The sequence below is a fragment of the Hyla sarda genome, chromosome 3 (genome assembly GCF_029499605.1).
Source record: "Hyla sarda isolate aHylSar1 chromosome 3, aHylSar1.hap1, whole genome shotgun sequence".
Taxonomy (NCBI): Eukaryota; Metazoa; Chordata; class Amphibia; order Anura; family Hylidae; genus Hyla; species Hyla sarda.
The window spans coordinates 12,348,395-12,371,672 of NC_079191.1; the positions used below are offsets into that span (position 1 = coordinate 12,348,395).

Sequence of the window (23,278 nt, forward strand, 5' to 3'; positions counted from 1 at the left end):
TACTATATATCCTAATCTCATAGATATAGCAGCAGTATACAGATAGAGCTGAAGGGAAGATGTATAACTACTATATATCCTAATCTCATAGAGATAGCAGCAGTATACAGATAGAGCTGGAGGGGAGGGGTATAACTACTATATATCCTGATCCTATATAAATAGCAGCAGTACACAGATAGAGCTGGAGGGGAGGGGTGTAACTACTATATATCCTGATCCTATAGAGATAGCAGCATTATACAGATAGAGCTGATCTGTTGGCTGTCTGGGCATGCTGGGAGTTGTAGTTTTGCAACAGCAGGAGGCACCCTGGTTGGGAAACACTGTATTAGACCCTTGCAGGTAAACAAATGGGTCACGATGTGATAAGATTCACATATCGGTAGGAGCATGGTCCCCTCGCATTGTGGAAGAAACGGGTTACACAGCAGCACAAAGTATTTCAGGAGAAGAATACACTGATCATGTGGGGACGGTAAGGGCAGAAATCTCCTTAAGGAGCAAATTAAAGTAAAGCCCACCATATCCTGGAGGAGAATTACATGAAGGGTCTTGAAAGCAGTGCGGCTATATGAGTGCCCCCACATCTATCTATCTATCTATCTATCTATCTATCTATCTATCTATATATATATATATATATATATATATTCCTGTTGGACTTGGAGCGTGGACCCCTCTGCTGGGTGGAATGTAGAATGACACCCCCTATGGCAGTGTTTCTCAACCAGGACGCCTCCAGCTGTTGTAAAACTACAACACCCAGCATGGCCGGACAGCCAACGGGACCAAATTCCACACTGTGAAATCTGTGAGCGCTTTAAAAATAAAGAATTATTATTATTACACGAATAAACGCTTTCAAGTCCAGTCTGCAGCCACAGTCAATTGCAAGTAATCTACAGTCACAGCTTTGTCAGTCATCAGTCAAGTCAGCGTGGTCTGCATTACATTGTCCAGTCCTACTACAAGTCCCAGCAAGCCCTTAAGGTCTCTGAGTCACTGGTCACCTCCGTGGGCCCTGGCTGAACTGTATAGACTTCACCATCTGTCTACCCTCAGTAAAGCTGCCATTGGTGCCATTATTGCCCCCGTGCCTAGCCCAGGATCCAGCGGTATAACTTCAGGTGGTAACGAGGATAAACCACGCCCTGGTGTCACAAATACAAGGGGTTGCGGGACAACTGCCTCTGGGGTAACAACATCTGCCCTAATCACACCCCGTTACCACATATATATATATATTCAAAAACAATGCAGCACTACTTCACCATTAGATGCCCGGTGCCAGCGCCCCGATCGAAGTCCATGTAATAGCAAACAATGGCGCAGCACTCCAAAATTGTAAAAAAAAAGTGTAAAAATGTATTCCTTCATGTCAAAATTTAAAGCAACGTTTCAGCTCCTCAATGGAGCTTTTTTCAAGCATCAAATGCTTGAAAAAAGCTCCATTGAGGAGCTGAAACGTTGCTTTAAATTTTGACATGAAGGAATACATTTTTACACTTTTTTTTTTACAATTTTGGAGTGCTGCGCCATTGTTTGATATATATATATATTTATAGTAGTGTCAACAGTTTGGGGATAACATATATATTTACTTTTCCAAATGACTCTGATTTATTTCACGTGTAAACAAGATAACATTCCTCCATCTGATCAGACAGAGCAGCGCCACCTAGTGGCCATATTATGTCATGATCAGAAATGATCACTTGGGGTTTTCTTCTTACCTTCTTTGACAATAATTCTCAGTTATATATCAATCTGAACAGGGTCATAGACATAAAGATCTGACCTACAGTGACACCTCTCTAAGATGACCAAAAGGGTGGTCTTCTAGGAAGGGTGGTCTTCTAGGAAGGGTGGTCTTCTAGGAAGGGTGGTCTTCTCAAAGAGTGCATAGTAAATGAGGAACTGAAAATTTGTGACAGAAAATCTGGGCTGGGTTTAGGGAGTGGTTTTCTCATGGAGGTGGTCTTTTGGAGAGGTCACATTATATGTAATTTATGTCTATGGATGATCAGCTCGGGACACTTATCGGGACACTTATCGGGACATTTATCGGAACATTTATCGGGACACTTATCGGGACACTTATCGGGACATTTATCGGAACATTTATCGGGACACTTATCGGGACACTTTTCGGGACACTTATCGGGACACTTATCTGGATGCTTATCGGGACACTTATCTGGGCAATTATCAGGACACTTATTGGGACACTTATCTGGATGCTTATCGGGACACTTATCTGGACAATTATCAGGACACTTATCGGGACACTTATCAGGACACTTATCTGTACACTTATCTGGACACTTATCGGGACACTTATCTGGACAATTATCGGGACACTTATCGGGACACTTATCTGGACAATTAACAGGACACTTATCGGGAAACTTATCAGGACGCTTATCTGGACGTTTATCGGGACACTTATCTGGACACTTATCAGGACACTTATAAGGACACTTATCAGGACACTTATCTGTACACTTATTGGGACACTTATCAGGACACATATCAGGACACTTATCAGGACACTTATCAGGACACTTATCAGGACACTTACCAGGACACTTATCTGTACACTTATCTGTACACTTATCAGGACACTTATCGGGACACTTATCGGGACACTTATCAGGACACTTATCAGGACACTTATCTGTACACTTATCTGTACACTTATCGGGACACTTATCGGGACACTTATCGGGACACTTATCAGGACACTTATCAGGACACTTATCAGGACACTTATCTGTACACTTATCTGTACACTTATCAGGACACTTATCAGGACACTTATCAGGACACTTATCAGGACACTTATCAGGACACTTATCTGCACACGTATCCGGACACTTATCCAGACAACTCGCCATCCACATCAATATCTATAGGTACTGTGTATGTGGGTGGTTATTGATGGGAATGAGAGATTTTATCTGCACAATTAACCATTCACATCTACCACGTCCCCATGACAACACTTATCCACACAACTCACCATCCACATCAATATCTATAGCTATAGAATAGAGGAATTTATGTGTATATATGTGGACATTGATGGGGATGGTGATTTTAATCTACACAAGGTCCCCATGACAACACTTATCCACACAACTCACCTTCCACCTCTATGTCTACACCTAATCTAATGGTTTCCAAACGATGAGTCTCCAGCTGTTGCAAAACTACAACATGCTGGGGGTTGTAGTTTAGCAACAGCTGGAGACACACTGTTTAGAAAACACTGCTCTAATCACATGGTAGATGTTATGTGTATATGTGTAGATATTGATGGGGATGATGATTTAAATCTACACAGGGCCCCTATGACAACACCTATCCACACAACTCCCCATCCATATCAATATCTACATCTATAGAATAGTAGAAGATATGGCTGTATATGAGGACATTGATGGGGGTGGTGATGTAATTCTATGACAATTCTTCTCCTGACTGAATTCAGTCGCAGACATATGCCCAGACACTCTCCATAGCGCACCTTAAAGGGGTATTCCAGGAAAAAACTTTTTTTTATATATGAACTGGCTCCAGAAAGTTAAACAGATTTGTAAATTACTTCTATTAAAAAATCTTAATCCTTTCAGTACTTATGAGCTTCTGAAGTTAAGGTTGTTCTTTTCTGTCTAAGTCCTCTCTGATGACACCTCTTCTAAACTGAGCATTTCCCGAGACAGGTGTCATCAGAGAGGATTTAGACAGAAAAGAACAACCTTAAATTCAGAAGCTCATAAGTACTGAAAGGATTAAGATTTTTTAATAGAAGTAATGTACAAATCTGTTTAACTTTCTGAAGCCAGTTGACATATATAAAAAAGTTTTTTCCTGGAATACCCCTTTAAGGTTTTGGGTAACTATAAGACGAATAAGAGATTTAGGGCTTTTTTTGATGAGATGAAATGCAAGACATTTTTTTGTTACCTTGTCCAAACTTGGCAGTCCTGTACACCTCTTCGGCTCCCTTGTATCCCAGCATCCGGCAGACCACGTCGCCGTCCTTCTTATCCCAGCCGTCGTCGCACACGGTGCCCCAGCTCTTGTTGTGGTAGACCTCTACCCGTCCTTCGTGGGGTCCCGATCCGTTCACCAGCCGCACCACCCCCTCCTCGGCCGACCCTGGAAGACAACACATGGGTGTAAGTCATAGAATCCTGGTTCAGAACGGCAGTGGAGACTGGCACATAAAAAACATTACACATAGAAGACATGACACATAGAAGACATGACACATAGACGACAGGATACATAGAAAACGTTACACATAGAAGACGTGATACATAGAAGACAGGACACATAGAAGACATGACACATGAACGACAGGATACATAGAAGACATGACACATAGACGACAGGATACATAGAAGACATGACACATAGACGACAGGATACATAGAAGACATGACACATAGACGACAGGATACATAGAAGACATGACACATAGACGACAGGATACATAGAAGACGTGACACATAGAAGACGTTACACATAGAAGACAGGACACATAGAAGACATGACACATGAACGACAGGAGACATAGAAGACGTGACACAGACGACAGGATACATAGAACACATGACACATAGACGACAGGATACATAGAAGACGTGACACATAGAAGACAGGATACATAGAAGACGTGACACATAGACAATAGGATACATAGAAGACATGACACATAGACAACAGGATACATAGAAGACATGACACATAGACAACAGGATACATAGAAGATGCGACACATAGACAACAGGATACATAGAAGTCGTGACACATAGAAGACAGGACACATAGAAGACATGACACATAGAAGAAGACAGGACACATAGAAGAAGACAGGACACATAGAAGACAAGACACATAGACGACAGGACACATAGAAGACATGACACATAGACAACAGGATACATAGAAGACGTGACACATAGACAACAGGATACATAGAAGTGACACATAGACGACAGGATACATAGAAGACGTGACACATAGAAGAAGACATGACACATAGAAGACAGGACACATAGAAGAAGACAGGACACATAGAAGACAAGACACATAGAAGACATGACACATAGACAATAGGATACATAGAAGACGTGACACATACATAGACAACAGGATACATAGAAGTGACACATAGACGACAGGATACATAGAAGACGTGACACATAGACGACAAGACACATAGAAGACATGACACATAAACGACAGGATACATAGAAGATGTGACACATGGATGACAGGATACATAGAACACGAGACACATAGACGTCAGGATACATAGAAGACGTGGCACATAGATGACAGGATATATAGAACATGTGACATAGAAGACAGGATACATAGAAGACGTGACACAGAGAAGACAGGATACATAGAAGACGTGACACATAGACAACAGGATACATAGAAGACGTGACACATAGACAACAGGATACATAGAAGTGACACATAGACGACAAGACACATAGAAGACATGACACATAAACGACAGGATACATAGAACATGTGACACATAGACAACAGGATACATAGAAGACGTGACACATAGAAGACGTGACACAGAAAAAGGAAGTCACCTTTGGTGATGGAACGTGTGGGGACCTGACGTGACACATAGACAACAGGATACATAGAAGTGACACATAGACAACAGGATGCATAGAAGACGTGACACATAGAAGATGTGACACAGAAAAAAGGAAGTCACCTTTGGTGATGGAACGTGTGGGGACCTGACGTGACACATAGAAGACGTGCCCCTGAGGAAGTCACCTTTGGTGACGGAACACATGGGGACCTGTTTCTGGGGGGACATCCGCTCCTGTGCCTACTATGTGATGTATCACTAATGTTTTTTTCTCCCTTGTGATCAGATTGGTTAACACCATTACTAACTTGTGACTACGGGTATTGTGAATACGGGTATTATTTAGTGATTACTATTATTATTAGCTTTTTTTGAACATATACTATTACATGAATTGAAATTGTTTGTTACTACTCTGTTTACCGACTATTGCTGCTAGGACCTGTGCAATTTATATTATTCTGTTTACTACTGTTTACCAACTACTGCTGCTAGGACTTGTGTTATCCTTATTTAGGGATTGCGGGTGTCACTTGGGGGGGATTCTCCAGGTGACTGGGGGTCCTCCTTCGTGGAGTTGGGAGACCATGTACTTACTGGCTCCAACATTTTAATTGTTTTAAAATCTTGATACATACACACTTTGCTTGTTTTTTCATGTGATTTAATAAAAGTATATATTGCTTTATGCACAAGTGAAGATCAATGAGAGAAAGAAAAGTAGGGGGAGCACTCACAGAAACCAGGTCTCACTTATGGTGCAGAAAGTTTCTTTATTAAGGTGCTGTACGGAACTGAAGAAGTGGTGGATTGAAGAAGCGCCTTGTATCGGCGTGAAAGCTTACCTGTAACACCGGCGTCCCTGGTGTCCAGCTTGTACCGTACAGCACTTGAATAAAGAAACTTTCTGCACCGCAACTGAGACCTGGTTTCCGTGAGTGCTCCCCCTACTTTTCTTTCTCTCATTGATCTTCACTTGTGCATTTGAATTGCTGTCCGTAAGGGGTTTGAGCACCGAAGATGGGTGAATGGTGCACCGCGAGTGGTGAACCACTGTACAGGATTGTCCAGCATTTGTATCTATCTCCACACATCTCAACTTAGGCCGGAGCAAGGTAGTGCCGATCACTATTTCTATACATTTTCCATATATTGCTTTATCATTGGTGTGCGCCTTCATGTGCTCTTGCTTTTTCATTTTTAGTACATAGAAGACAGGACACATATAAGATGTGACACATAGAAGACAGGACACATAGAAGACAGGACACATAGAAGACATGACACATAGAAGAAGACAGGACACATAGAAGACATGACACATAGACGACAGGATACATAGAAGACGTGACACATAGAAGAAGACAGGACACATAGAAGACGTGACACATATAAGACAAGACACATAGAAGACGTGACACATAAAAATGTGACACATAGAAGACAGAACACATAGAAGAAGACAAGACACATAGAAGACGTGACACATAGACGACAGGATACATAGAAGACGTGACACATAGAAGAAGACAGGACACATAGAAGACGTGACACATATAAGACAAGACACATAGAAGACGTGACACATAAAAATATGACACATAGAAGACAGGACACATAGAAGACAGGACACATAGAAAACATGAAACATAGACGACAGGATACATAGAAGATGTGACACATAGAAGACAGGACACATAGAAGACATGACACATAGAAGAAGACAGGACACATAGAAGACATGACACATAGACGACAGGATACATAGAAGACGTGACACATAGAAGAAGACAGGACACATAGAAGACGTGACACATATAAGACAAGACACATAGAAGACGTGACACATAAAAATGTGACACATAGAAGACAGAACACATAGAAGAAGACAAGACACATAGAAGACGTGACACATAGACGACAGGATACATAGAAGACGTGACACATAGAAGAAGACAGGACACATAGAAGACGTGACACATATAAGACAAGACACATAGAAGACGTGACACATAAAAATATGACACATAGAAGACAGGACACATAGAAGACAGGACACATAGAAAACATGAAACATAGACGACAGGATACATAGAAGATGTGACACATAGAAGACAGGATACATAGAAGACGTGACACATAGAAGACAACACACATAGAAGACGTGACACATAAAAATATGACACATAGAAGACATGAAACAGACGACAGGATACATAGAAGATGTGACACATAGAAGACAGGACACATAGAAGAAAACAGGACACATAGACGACAGGATACATAGAAGACGTGACACATAGAAGACAGGACACATAGACGACAGGATACATAGAAGACGTGACACATAGAAGACAGGACACATAGAAGACGTGAAACATAGAAAACATGACACATAGAAGACGTGACATATGGAGGGAAGGAATAGAACTAAACTGCTGCTCAGGACCATAAAAAAAAGCTGTGTGACATGTAATGGCCGCCATATACTTGTCACCCCAAGGGATTGTATGTTTGGGGTGAAGTTTACTTTAAGGGCATTCAGGGTACGCAACATCTGTGAGGTTATAATCAGGACCATATAGCGCGTGGCGAGCAGTCACAGATTGGATGAATAGCGGACACATGGTTCTCATTATCGTCTTTGGAAAAGGGAGGGCGGACATTGGAGACCCCAGCTGTAGGCGATGCAGCGCGGCTTTCGTGTGCGGTTCATGGTATATCGCAGCTGTACTCATAGGTCACCATCCTTGTGTGTCAGACCGGGCGACACCCTAGACCACTGATTATAATGGGGTCTCAAATATATAGCTGGACTCCCCCCCCCCCCCCCAAACATATTATAACTGGGTGCCCTATTACAACATAATGGGTTCTGAAAAAAAAGCTAATTAAAATATCCATTATATTGAGAAACATTATCCTGACCTATTACTTCTCACAGCTGAGGTTTAGTTACACATCCAGTCAAGACAATCCTTTCTGAACTGCTTAGGCTAGACTCCAGAGTGATGCAATGTGTTTATCAGTGCAGGACTAAGGCAGTGTTTTCCAAACAGTGTGTCTCCAGCTGTTGCAAAACTACAACTGCCAGCATGCCCGGATAGCCTTCGGCTGTCAGGGTATCCTGAGAGTAGTAGTAGTAGTAGTAGTAGTAGTGATGCTCCAGCAACAGCTGGAGCATCACTGTTTTAAAAACTCTGTACTAATGTGTTCAACTCACAGGACCATCTAATCCGCCATATCCTGTATTATACTCCAGAGCTGCACTCACTGTTCTGCTGGTGGGGTCACTGTGTACATACATTACATTACTTATCCTGTACTGATCCTGAGTTATATCCTGTATTATACTCCAGAGCTGTACTCACTATTCTGCTGGTGGGGTCACTGTGCACATACATTACATTACTTATCCTGTACTGATCCTGAGTTATATCCTGTATTATACTCCAGAGCTGCACTCACTGTTCTGCTGGTGAGGTCACTATGTACATACATTACATTACTTATCCTGTACTGATCCTGAGTTATATCCTGTATTATACCCCAGAGCTGTACTCACTATTCTGCTGGTGAGGTCACTGTGTACATACATTACATTACTTATCCTGTACTGATCCTGAGTTATATCCTGTATTATACCCCAGAGCTGTACTCACTATTCTGCTGGTGAGGTCACTGTGTACATACATTACATTACTTATCCTGTACTGATCCTGAGTTATATCCTGTATTATACCCCAGAGCTGTACTCACTATTCTGCTGGTGAGGTCACTGTGTACATATATTACATTACTTATCCTGTACTGATCCTGAGTTATATCCTGTATTATACTCCAGAGCTGTACTCACTATTCTGCTGGTGAGGTCACTGTGTACATACATTACATTACTTATCCTGTACTGATCCTGACTTATATCGTGTATTATACTGCAGAGCTGTACTCACTATTCTGCTGGTGAGGTCACTGTGTACATACATTACATTACTTATCCTGTACTGATCCTGAGTTATATCCTGTATTATACCCCAGAGCTGTACTCACTATTCTGCTGGTGAGGTCACTGTGTACATATATTACATTACTTATCCTGTACTGATCCTGAGTTATATCCTGTATTATACTCCAGAGCTGTACTCACTATTCTGCTGGTGAGGTCACTGTGTACATACATTACATTACTTATCCTGTACTGATCCTGACTTATATCGTGTATTATACTGCAGAGCTGTACTCACTATTCTGCTGGTGAGGTCACTGTGTACATACATTACATTACTTATCCTGTACTGATCCTGACTTATATCGTGTATTATACTGCAGAGCTGTACTCACTATTCTGCTGGTGAGGTCACTGTGTACATACATTACATTACTTATCTTGTACTGATCCTGAGTTATATCATGTATTATACTGCAGAGCTGTACTCATTATACTGCTGGTGAGGTCACTGTGTACATACATTACATTACTTATCCTGTACTGATCCTGACTTATATCGTGTATTATACTGCAGAGCTGTACTCACTATTCTGCTGGTGAGGTCACTGTGTACATACATTACATTACTTATCCTGTACTGATCCTGACTTATATCGTGTATTATACTGCAGAGCTGTACTCACTATTCTGCTGGTGAGGTCACTGTGTACATACATTACATTACTTATCTTGTACTGATCCTGAGTTATATCGTGTATTATACTGCAGAGCTGTACTCATTATACTGCTGGTGGGGTCACTGTGTACATACATTACATTACTTATCCTGTACTGATCCTGAGTTATATCCTGTATTATACTCCAGAGCTGTACTCACTATTCTGCTGGAGGGGTCACTGTGTACATACATTACATTACTTATCCTGTACTGATCCTGAGTTATATCCTGTATTATACTCCAGAGCTGTACTCACTATTCTGCTGGTGTAGTCACTGTGTACATACATTACATTACTTATCCTGTACTGATCCTGATTTATATCCTGTATTATACTCCAGAGCTGTACTCACTATTCTGCTGGTGAGGTCACTGTGTACATACATTACATTACTTATCCTGTACTGATTCTGAGTTATATCCTGTATTATACTCCAGAGCTGTACTCACTATTCTGCTGGTGAGGTCACTGTGTACATACATTACATTACTTATCCTGTACTGATCCTGAGTTATATCCTATATTATACTCCAGAGCTGTACTCATTATTCTGCTGGTGAGGTCACTGTGTACATACATTACATTACTTATCCTGTACTGATCCTGAGTTATATTATGTATTATACTCCAGAGCTGTACTCACTATTCTGCTGGTGAGGTCACTGTGTACATACATTACATTACTTATTCTGTACTGATCCAGTTAGGTCGGACTTGGGCACAGCTAGGTGGAAGCCATCATGACAGGGTTTGCCAGGGAGTAAAGGGTTAAGTGGAGGGAAAAGGATACATGGGGTGATATGGGGGTCAAGGAAGTGACAGGGGGAGGAGTAGGGGATGGAGGGGCTAGAGGTGATTGTTGGAGAAGGGGGTAAGATCTAGGGGGAAAAGGGGGGGGGGGGGGGAGGGATATATAGAAGAAGTAGGGGGTGGGGAGATTCAGTGTGACTGAGGGACAGAAGCAGAAAGCTCCCACCCTTCCACCCTTTGTGTGGGTTGTTTTGGTTGTTGTCATACATGTCGGGGGGGGGGGGGTTGTGTGTTGTGGGGTTTTGTGGTGGAATGGGATGGTTGGCCTTGAGGTTTGTTTTTTACTTGTCACAACAGTTGTGGGGCAGGGGGGGGGGTCCTCGAAGTCGGTGAGGAAAAAGGTGTGGGAAAACCTAAAAGGGAGGGAACCGAATTGTTCTGGACTCCTTTGTGGAGGTTTGATCGGGGAGGATGGCGGTTCCAGTGGAGGAAGTCAGTAATGGGAGGCTTAGGCCTCTGGAGGTGGGTCCCCGCGGGGTAGTGTCCTGTCTCTGAGCCAGAAGGATCGGCTGGAGGCAAAATAAAAAGAGCCCGTGTGGGATCGAAGTGGGGGAACTGCCATGTGGATTTTTGGGCCTCGAGGACCATCTTGGGATTTGATTGGATTATTTAATGTTATTTAAGATTATATTAATGTTATGTGTTTGTTATAATAAAACGGCTGCTGAGGCCAATTCATTCCATTCTGTGTCCGTGTTAATTATTGGTAGGAGGGGTGAGAGGGGACGAATTGGCAATACCTCTGTCATGAGTTGGAGCTCATGGGTCGGTCGGAGATAGAGACTAACGCAGGTCATGTGATCTAGTGACTTGTGGGATCAGTACTGAGAGGGTTATTATGAAATGTATGGAGGGAACAGTCTTATATTATTTTTATGCCGCACGCTGGAATGTCACTTGGCCGCTGACTCCGCATGACGAATATTGGAACAGTGCGGAGCCTTGGTCTGAGGCCAGGGACTGGACAGAGGAGAGCGCAGAGCTGGAATGGTGGCACAACACAGACTGCACGAGCTAAAATTATCTACAGATGAAGTGGAGCTAAATTTGTATGATGTAGCAGACGTGAATTTGTCAACAGAAACATAGTGGTCTTAGATTATGAGCTGCTTAAAAAAAATAATAATGTGCAGATGTAGCTGAGCTGTGTTTGTGAATGTAACAGGTCTATAATGTGAACTCTGTTTCATAGTATGTATTTCATTTAGGTGTCAGGTTTAAGATCTTTATTAGTTTAGGAGGTTTGGTCTGGGGTCTGTATTAGTTTAGGAGGTCTGATCTGTGGTCTTTATTAATTTAGGGGTCTGATCTGTGGCCTTTATTAGTTTAGGAGGTTTTGTCTGGGGTCTGTATAAGTTTAGGGGTCTGGTCTGAGGCCTGTATTAGTTTGGGGTCTGGTTTGCCATCTGTTTTAGTTTAGGGGTTGGTCTGGGGTCTGTATTAGTTTAGGAGGTGTCTGGTCTGGGGTCTGTATAAGTTTAGGAGGTGTCTGGTCTGGGGTCTGTATAAGTTTAGGGGTCTGGTTTGCCGTCTGTATTAGTTTAGGGGTTTGGTCTGGGGTCTGTATTAGTTTAGGAGGTTTGGTCTGGGGTCTGTGGATAAGGAAATATAGGAAAAAAAGAAAGGGAGGGCAGCCCCTTGTGTAATTCCGTGAGGTCAGTGGGTCCCTAAATACCCTGGGGTGGTATTGTGCTCACCTTAGGTGAACCTTGGGCTCATGCATATAACCCCTGTTGGGGTACAGATGTGCGATCAGAAGCTGCAGCCCGCTGGTACAGGGCCGATGTCCTCGAAAGGGTCGGCAGTTCAGACAGGAGTTAAAGCAGAGGAAAAAACTTGCGATGGCGCTGTTCGAGCAGGGCCAACGCAAGTTGTTTCCTCTGCTATAACTCCTGGTCTGGGGTCTGTATTAGTTTAGGAGGTTTGGTCTGGGGTCTGTATTAGTTTAGGAGGTTTGGTCTGGTGTCTGTATTAGTTTAGGAGGTTTGGTCTGGGGTCTGTATTAGTTTAGGAGGTTTGGTCTGGTGTCTGTATTAGTTTAGGAGGTTTGGTCTGGGGTCTGTATTAGTTTAGGAGGTTTGGTCTGGGGTCTGTATTAGTTTAGGAGGTTTGGTCTGGGGTCTGTATTAGTTTAGGAGGTTTGGTCTGGGGTCTGTATTAGTTTAGGAGGTTTGGTCTGGGGTCTGTATTAGTTTAGGGGTCTGGTCGGGGTCTGTATTAGTTTAGGAGGTTTGGTCTGGGGTCTGTATTAGTTTAGGAGGTTTGGTCTGGGGTCTGTATTAGTTTAGGAGGTTTGGTCTGGGGTCTGTATTAGTTTAGGGGTCTGGTCGGGGTCTGTATTAGTTTAGGGGGCTTGCTCTGGAGTTTGTATTAGTTTAGAGGTCTGGTCTGGGGTTTGCATTAGTTTAGGTGTATAGTATGGGATTTGTATTAGTTTAGGGGGTTTAGTCTGTGGTTCGTATTAGTTTAGGGGTTCTGGTCAGGAGTCTGTATTAGTTTAGGGGGTTTAATCTGTGGTTTGTATTAGTTTAGGGGGTTTGCTCTGGAGTTTGTATTAGTTTAGGGGTCTGATCTGGGGTCTGTGTTAGTTTAGGTTTATAGTCTGGGGTATGTATTTGTTTAGGGGGTTTAGTCTGTGGTTTGTATTAGTTTAGGGGATGTAATCTGGGGTCTATATTAGTTTAGGGATCTGGTCTGAGATCTGTATTAGTTTAGGGGGTTTAGTCTGTGGTTCGTATTAGTTTAGGGGTTCTGGTCTGGAGTCTGTATTCGTTTAGGGGGTTTAATCTGTAGTTTGTATTAGTTTAGGGGATTTGGTCTGGGTCTGTATTAGTTTAGGGGGTTTGCTCTGGAATTTGTATTAGTTTAGGGGTCTGATCTGTGGCCTTTATTAGTTTAGGAGGTTTTGTCTGGGATCTGTATTAGTTTAGGGTGTCTGGTCTGAGGTCTGTATTAGTTTAGGGGTCTGGTTTGGTGTCTATATTAGTTTAGGAGGCGTCTGGTCTGGGGTCTGCATTAGTTTAGGGTGTCTGGTCTGGGGTCTGTGGATAAGGAAATATAGGAGAAAAAGAAAGGGAGGACAGTGCCTTGTGTAATTCCGTGAGGTCAGTGGGTCCCTAAATACCCTGGGGTGGAATTGTGCTAACCTTAGGTGAACCTTGGGTTCATGCATATAACCCCTGTTGGGGTACAGATGTGCGATCATCAGAAGCTGCAGCCCGCTGGTACAGGGCCCATTTCCTCGAAAGGGTCGGCAGTTCAGACAGGAGTTAAAGCTCGAGCAGCGCCAACACAAGTTTTTTCCTCTGCTTTAACTCCTGGTCTGCGGTCTGTATTAGTTTAGGAAGTTTGGTCTGGGGTCTGTATTTAATTAGGAGGTTTGCTCTGGAGTTTGTATTAGTTTAGAGGTCTGATCTGGGGTTTGCATTAGTTTAGGTGTATAGTATGGGATTTGTATTAGTTTAGGGGGTTTAGTCTGTGGTTCGTATTAGTTTAGGGGTTCTGGTCTGGAGTCTGTATTAGTTTAGGGGGTTTAATCTGTAGTTTGTATTAGTTTAGGAGATTTGGTCTGGGGTCTGTATTAGTTTAGGGGGTTTGCCCTGGAGTTTGTATTAGTTTAGGGGTCTGATCTGGGGTCTGTATTAGTTTAGGTGTATAGTCTGGGGTTTGTATTAGTTTAGGGGGTTTAGTCTGTGGTTTGTATTAGTTTAGGGGTTGTAATCTGGGGTCTGTATTAGTTTAGGGGGTCTGGTCTGGGGTCTGTATTAGTTTAGGGATCTGGTCTGTGATCTGTATTAGTTTAGGGGGTTTAGTCTGTGGTTTGTATTAGTTTAGGGGTTCTGGTCTGTAGTCTGTATTAGTTTAGTGGGTTTAATCTGTGCTTTGTATTAGTTTAGGGGTTCTGGTCTGGAGTCTGTATTAGTTTAGTGGGTTTAATCTGTGCTTTGTATTAGTTTAGGGGATTTGGTCTTGGTCTGTATTAGTTTAGGGGGTCTGGTCTGGGGTCTCTATTAGTTTAGGGATCTGGTCTGTGATCTGTATTAGTTTAGGGGGTCTAATATGGAGTCTGTATGTTAGTTTAAGAGCTTATATCTGGGGTCTGTATTAGTTTAGGAGGTTTGGTCTGGGGTCTGTGTTAGATAAGAGGTCTGGTCTGGGGTCTGTATTAGTTTAGGGGTCTGGTCTGGGGTCTGTGTTAGTTTAGGAGGTCTGGTCTGGGGTGTGGGTTAGTTAAGGAGGTCTGGGGTCTGTATTGGTTTATTTGGTCTGGGGTCTTTATAAGGTTATGTGGTCTGTATTAGTTTAGGAGTTCTTGAGTCTGTATGAGTTTAGGAGGTTTGGGATGGGTTCTGTATTAGTTTAGGGGGTCATGGGGTATGTGTTAGGTCTAGTCAGGTTTATTAGTTTTTGAGGTGTGGTCTTGGGTCTGCAGTAATTTAGGGGTCTGGCCTGGGGGTCTGTATCAGTTAAGGGTGTCTGGTCTCAGGTTTCCATTAGTTAAGGAGGTTTGTTTTTGTTTTGTTTTTTCATTAATTGTTAGAACATTTTATACGATTATATTCTTTTTTAACTGTTACTTCGAGAAATACATCAAATTCCCTTCCAAACCACATAATATAAAAAAAACACAGGCCCAGGACTGCATGTTCCAGCAGCAGCGTCAGGCGGCCATCTTTCTCTTCGGACAATATATCTTTCCCCTGAATGTGACATCACATTGGCGTCATCTGTCTGGTAAACAAATCTAATTATTCAGTAATTCATTAACTCTCTGCCTATTAAGGAAATTCATAGAAAATATGTTTTTCCACAATTTCTCTTTGAATATTACATTTCACTATAAGAAGAAAACCATGAAAATTAGTAATTTATCAAAAACATCTTTCAAATTTGCCAAGAAATTTCAATCTGGCTTGATGGTGACTGGACAAGGTCCCAGCGACATGTGAGGCCAATCGCGCCAATCTTCTCTTTACACATTTTATTTATTTATTTTTTTCTGTTCTGAGAAATACAACCAATATTTTTACCCCATGTGACTTTTTTGTAATGGAGGACAGATGTGCTGCTTTTTTTTTGTTTTTGTTTTATTTTAAGGTAAAATGATCTCCGCCCCTGTACTGTTCTTCTCCCCCCCCATCACTTGGTTTCTCCATATGGGAGCAAAGACTATTGTGACCCTTGGGGCCAGTTACCCAATGGCTTTTTGTTAAAGGGGTTTTTCAGGGCTTTGATATTCATGGCCTATCCATAGGACATCATATCTGCCTCCCAGCACCCCCTTATGATGAGCTGATTAAAGGGATACTCCATTACTTAAAGGGGTACTCTGGTGGAAAGCATTTTTTTTTTAAATCAACTGGTGCCAGAAACTTAAACGGATTTGTAAATTACTTCTATTAAAAAATCTTAATCCTTCCAGTACTCATAAACTGCTGTATGCTACAGAAAAAGTTATTTTCTTTTTGGATTTATTTTCTGTCTGACCACAGTGCTCTCTGCTGACACCTCTGTCCATGTCAAGAACTGTCCAGAGCAGGATAGGTTTGCTATGGGGATTTTCTCCTATTCTGGACAGTTCCTGACATGGACAGAGGTGTCAGCAGAGAGCACTGTGGTCAGACAGAAAGGAAATTCAAAAAGAAAAGAACTTCTGGTGGAGCATACAGCAGTTGATAAGTACTGGAAGGATTACGATTTTTAAAAAGAAGTAATTTACAAAACTGTTTAACTTTCTGGCACCAGTTGATAAAAAAAATAATAATAATTAATAATTCGACCAGAGTACCCCTTTAAAAACATCTTATCCCCTATCCAAAGGATAGGGGATAAGTTGCCTGATTGCCTGGGTCCTGCCGCTGGGGACCCCGATCTACGGGCATCTGGTACACGGAAGCTTGGAGCTTCTGTGTTCATCACGTCACACCACGCTCCCTTCATTCATGTCTATGGGAGGGGACGTGAATGGCTAGTACTGGAAGGAAGGGGACATGGCGGCTGCAGTTCGCTCTGTGCACGGATGACTGGGTTGCCGCCCTGGAGATTGCGTGGTCCCGCCGCTGGGGACCCCTGTGATCTCCGGAGCGGCACCCCGGTCATCTTATACCCTATCCTTTGGATAGGGGATAAGAGGTTTTTCACCAGAGTACCCCTTTAATTGTGTACCAGACGCAACGCCATACACTTGATAGTGGTTGTACCTGGTACTGCAACTCAGTCTTAATCAGTTGAATGGTAGTAAACTGCAGTACAGGCACAACCAATACCCATGTGGCATTCTCAGGGCTTGGTGGCCCCTTCGATCAGTTGATCACTGAGGGGTTCCTGGGAGTTTGGATATGTTAAAACAGGCAATGTCCGCACAAAAAATTCCAAGTGCGGACATTGGGGGGCATTTACTAAGATGTGTGTGATTTAGTTCATTTTTTAGTGTTTTTTTTTTTTGCATGTTTTTTTGCGTGACTCCGCCAAATCTATTAAATGGTCGCAGGGCATTTGATAAATTTTGTGGAGGATACACATTTTCAGAAATTTGACTCTTCACATACACCAAAAAAGCTACGATAGGTCTGGGCTGGTGTAGAATTGCGCCTTAATGGTGGGTTTTGCGTTTTTTTTGCGACTGTCGCCAGTTGATAAATTCATTACCACTGCACAAGACTGAGCCTTAACATCTGGCCTGTACGCTCTTTTTAAAAAGTGTCAATCGAAAAAAGGCGCAAAAAATAGCCTGAGGCGCAGCGCTGCTCCTAAATAGCGACAAAGCAACGAGAAAAAAAAAATAACACTCAAGACACAATGATAAATGCCCCCCATTGCCCCTGAATGCGCTACGCATTCAGGGGCCATGGGGGGGGGCATTTACTAAGAGGTGTGTGATTTTGTTCATTTTTTTAGTTCTTTTTTTGCGTGTTTTTTGCATGACTTCGCCAAATTTATTAAATGGTCGCAGGGCTGCGCCTAAATAGCAACAAATCAAAAAAGCTAAAAAAAAATGCTCGAAACACAATGATAAATGCCCCCAAATGTCCTCACTGAGGTTTTTTCTCATGTCGGCCATAACATGCTGACACTAGGACCGCTCGGGAATGTGCTGTCTCATAGACGTCAATGCATTTTTGCGCGGAGTCTGCAGAAAGAATAGACACGTCTATTCTTTCTGAGGACACAGGAATTAGAATTTCCGTGCCAGATGTAAACAGCGCAGCAAAATTCTATTTAATCCAATGGGACTGCGCTGCTGCGGAACTTCCATGCGGAACTCCAAGGCGGAATTCCGCAGGGAAATTCCCTTGTGTAAACACAGCCGTAGGGCCCATACATGCTATGGATTTTACGGATTGATCTCAATGGGATTCTGCTGCTCAGTGCACACTGGGACTTCCGGACTTCAGATCCGGAATTTACCCCATAAAAGACCATTGTCAATAGGACTTTGAATGCCAGGGGTTATTTTTGGCTGCAAATTAAGTGCAAAATTAAAGGGGTATTATGCCCTTAGACCTCTTATCTCCTATCCAAAGGCATTCTGTGTGGGGTGCTGCTCCAGTCTCAGAAACACTGGGTTTCCGAGATGGAGGCACGCCACACCCCGTCACGTCACACCGCGCCCCCTACCGGGTGCTGCACCGAGATTGCGGGGGGGGGGGGGGGGGCGGGGGAGGTCTTGGGGGTGTTTTTCCAGTATGGGATAGGTTTGTCTAAGGGCAGAATAACCAAAAAAAATGCCTAAGGGTGGAATACCCCTTTAACCCTTATTCTGGGTGGCATGGAATTCGGCAAGGAAAGTGTGCATGTGTCCTTTACCAATTTGATATCCCAAAGGTAGGTAGCTATACATCTACGACAGCTGTCGGCCCAAGGCTCACACACTCTGCTCTTCTGAGTGTTGCTGTGTAAGAGGGGGCGTGAAAGAGGAGTTTCAAAAACTGGAGTTTGAAAGCAGGAGGTTGAGATCGCTGTGAGTGTTAATTTCTGAACCCACAAGGTCTACAAAAAATTTTAAGTGTAATTTTGACTGTCTGTTTCTGCCTATACATTTGTGAAATCCCCATAACTAGATGGCCTCCATGTTGGAAAAGGCAGTCCAATGTACATCCTGTTCAATGTATGCAATCCTTGAACAACAGTTTGAGGGTGCATATTGTTGTGCGAGATGTGTGCTAGTTGTCCGTTTGGAAGCCCAGATCCTGCGTCTAAAGGGGCGACTGGCAACAATGAGAAGCATTAACAACATGGAGAGGAGTCTCGTGCTCACTGAGCAGGCACTCTCGGGAGTAGAGGTGGGGGAGGACAGTGGGACGGAGTTGCAGGACAGTCAGGCAGTTAGCTGGGTTACAGTTAGAAAGAGGGGTAGGGGAAAAAGTGTCAGGGAGGCTAGTCCTGAACTGGCACACCCCAACAAGTTTGCCCGCTTGGCAGATGAGGGGGATGCCATTACAGAGCTAGCAGAACTGCAGCAGGATACCGCCTCTGACCGCCAGGGGGGTGTCTGCTCCAGTAAGGAGGGAGGGAGGAGTACAGGGCAGGCCAGACAGGTACTAGTGGTGGGGGACTCAATTATTAGGGGGACAGACAGGGCAATCTGTCACAAAGACCGGGATCGCCGAACAGTGTGTTGTCTGCCTGGCGCACGAGTTCGGCACATTGCGGATCGGGTTGACAGGTTGCTGGGTGGGGCTGGAGAGGACCCAGCAGTCATGGTACATATTGGCACCAATGACAAAGTAAGAGGTAGGTGGAGTGTCCTTAAAAATGATTTCAGGGACTTAGGCCGCAAGCTTAAGGCAAGGACCTCCAAGGTAGTCTTTTCTGAAATACTACCAGTACCACGAGCCGCACCAGAGAGGCAGCGGGAGATCAGGGAGGTAAACAAGTGGCTCAGAAGCTGGTGTAGGAAGGAAGGGTTTGGGTTCATGGAGAACTGGGCTGACTTCGCTGTCGGTTACCGGCTCTACCGTAGGGACGGACTGCACCTCAATGGGGAGGGTGCAGCTTTGCTTGGGGAGAAGATGGCTAGAAGGGTGGAGGAGTGTTTAAACTAGGGACTTGGGGGGAGGGAACCTACAGCAAAGAGGGGGAAGATAGTGTAGATAGAGAGGTGGGAATTATAAATGTACCTGGGGGTGGAGCGGAGGGAGGGGTTAGAATAGTTAATAGGAATAGGCTTCATAGGAAAATAAAACTTACACCCTTGAATCCCATTAACCCCAATAACATAAAGGATGGAAATGTAAAGTGTATGTTCACAAATGCCAGAAGCCTAGCAAATAAAATGGGGGAGCTTGAGGCCTTGATACTGGAGGAACATATTGATATAGTTGGGGTCACTGACACATGGCTGGTGATATAGTTGGGGTCACTGAGACATGGCTGGTGATATAGTTGGGGTCACTGAGACATGGCTGGTGATATAGTTGGGGTCACTGAGACATGGCTGGTGATATAGTTGGGGTCACTGAGACATGGCTGGTGATATAGTTGGGGTCACTGAGACATGGCTGGACTCCTCGCATGACTGGGCTGTTAATCTGCAGGGGTTTACATTGTTTCGCAAGGATAGAATGAACAGAAAAGGTGGTGGAGTCTGTCTGTATGTAAGAAGTGGTATGAAAGCCAGTGTGAACGATGCCATAGTGTGTGATGATTCTGAGAAGGTGGAATTACTGTGGGTAGAATTACAAAAGGAGGGAAATACTGAAAAAATAATATTTGGTGTAATCTACAGACCCCCTAATATCACTGAAGAGATAGAAGGTCGGCTGTATAAACAAATAGGGAGGGCCGCCCGGGCAGGTACAGTGGTAATAATGGGAGATTTTAACTATCCAGATATAGATTGGGGCCGGGGGTTGGCTAAAACTACAAAGGGGCGACAATTCCTAAATTTATTGCAGGATAATTTTATGGGCCAGTTTGTGGAGGACCCAACAAGAAGTGATGCCTTGTTGGATCTGATCATTTCCAACAACGCAGAGCTGGTTGGTAATGTAACTGTGAGGGAAAACCTTGGTAATAGCGACCACAATATAGTTACTTTTGACTTAAAATGTAGAAAACAAAGACAGACGGGGAAGGCAAAAACCTATAACTTTAAAAAGGCAAACTTCCCTGGGCTGAGGGCTGCACTACAGGACATAGACTGGGGGGAGGTGTTCTCAAATACTGATACAGAAGGGAAATGGGACATCTTTAAATCAACTCTAAATAACTATACAGCTAAATATATACCAAAGGGAACAAATATAAACGATTAAAACTAAATCCTACATGGCTGACAAATGAGGTTAAAAGAGCAATAAACAACAAAAAAATAGCCTTCAAAAAATACAAATCTGATGGGTCAGCTATAACATTTAAACAGTACAAGGAGGTTAATAAAATCTGTAAAAATGTAATAAAAACAGCAAAAATTCAAAACGAGAGACAGGTGGCCAAAGAAAGCAAAACTAATCCTAAATATTTTTTTAGATATATAAATGCAAAAAAAACAAGGACAGCATGTAGGACCCCTTAATAATGATAATGGGGAGGTTGTCACAGGCAATAAAGAGAAAGCGGAGCTACTGAATGCGTTCTTTAGTTCTGTATACACTATGGAAGAAGGAGGAGCTGACATTGGTCAGGTCAGTGCTGGTAACACATCATGTACAGATCAGTGCTGGTAACACATCATGTACAGGTCAGTGCTGGTAACACATCATGTAATGTACTGAACTATCTTAATGTAGAGATGGTACAAGGTAAGTTAAGTGATATAAATGTAAGCAAATCCCCAGGGCCGGATGGACTACACCCAAGAGTTCTTAGAAAGGTAAGTTCAGTAATATCTGTACCCCTGCTCATGATATTTAGAGATTCTCTGGTGTCTGGTATTGTGCCAAGGGACTGGCGCAAGGCGAATGTGGTGCCAATCTTCAAAAAGGGCTCTAGGTCTTCCCCAGGCAATTATAGACCGGTAAGTCTAACGTGCATTGTGGGTAAATTATTTGATGGACTTATAAGGGATTACATACAGGAATACATAGGGGATAATAGTATTATAAGTGATAGCCAGCATGGGTTTACTAAGGATAGAAATTGTCAAACCAATCTGATTTGCTTTTATGAAGAGGTGAGTAGAACCCTTGACAGAGGAATGGCTGTGTATATAGAGGGGGGCAGTGTATATAGAGGGGGGGCTGTGGATATAGAGGGGGGCTGTGTATATAGAGGGGGGCTGTGTATATAGAGGGGGGGCTGTGTATATAGAGGGGGGTTGTGGATATAGAGGAGGGCTCTGTATATAGAGGTATGGCTGTGGATATAGAGGGGGGCTGTGTATATAGAGGGGGGCTCTGTATACAGAGGAATGGCTGTGGATATAGAGGGGGGCTGTGTATATAGAGGGGGCTGTGTATATAGAGGGGGGCTGTGTATACAGAGGAATGGCTGTGGATATAGAGGGGGGCTCTGTATATAGGAGGGCTGTGTATATAGAGGGGGGCTGTGTATACAGAGGAATGGCTGTGGATATAGTGTTTCTGGATTTTGCCAAAGCATTTGATACTGTCCCTCATAGATGTCTGACAGGTAAGTTAAGGTCTTTGGGTTTGGAAACTTTAGTTTGTAACTGGATTGAACACTGGCTCATGGATCGTACCCAGAGAGTGGTGGTCAATGATTCGTACTCTGATTGGTCCCCGGTTATTAGTGGTGTACCCCAAGGTTCAGTACTGGGCCCCCTGTTGTTTAATTTATTTATCAATGATATAGAGGATGGTATTAACAGCTCTGTTTCTATCTTTGCAGATGACACCAAGCTTTGTAGCACGGTACAGTCTATAGAGGATGTGTATATAGAGGGGGGGGGGGGGGTGTATATAGAGGATGTGCATAAGTTACAAGATGACTTGGATAGACTAAGTGTCTGGGCATCCACTTGGCAAATGAGGTTCAATGTGGATAAATGTAAAGTTATGCATCTGGGTACTAATAACCTGCATGCATCGTATGTCTTAGGGGGGATTAAACTGGCAGAGTCACTGGTAGAGAAGGATCTGGGTGTACTTGTAGATCACAGACTACAGAATAGCACAATGTCAGGCTGCTGCTTCCAAAGCCGGCAGGATATTGTCATGTATCAAAAGAGGCATGGACTCAAGGGACAGGGACATAATACTC

At 43.2% G+C, this 23,278-nt stretch overlaps 1 protein-coding gene across 3 annotated transcripts in view; it reads right to left on the reverse strand.

Moving 5' to 3' along the window:
• Window positions 1-23,278, reverse strand: part of SCARA5 (scavenger receptor class A member 5) — a 337,867-nt gene that overhangs the window by 24,998 nt on the left and 289,591 nt on the right. For all 3 annotated transcript variants that reach the window (XM_056563754.1, XM_056563755.1, XM_056563756.1), the window contains one exon: window positions 3,973-4,167. In XM_056563754.1, the coding sequence (XP_056419729.1) occupies window positions 3,973-4,167 (195 nt within the window). The remainder of the gene's footprint in view (window positions 1-3,972; window positions 4,168-23,278) is intronic.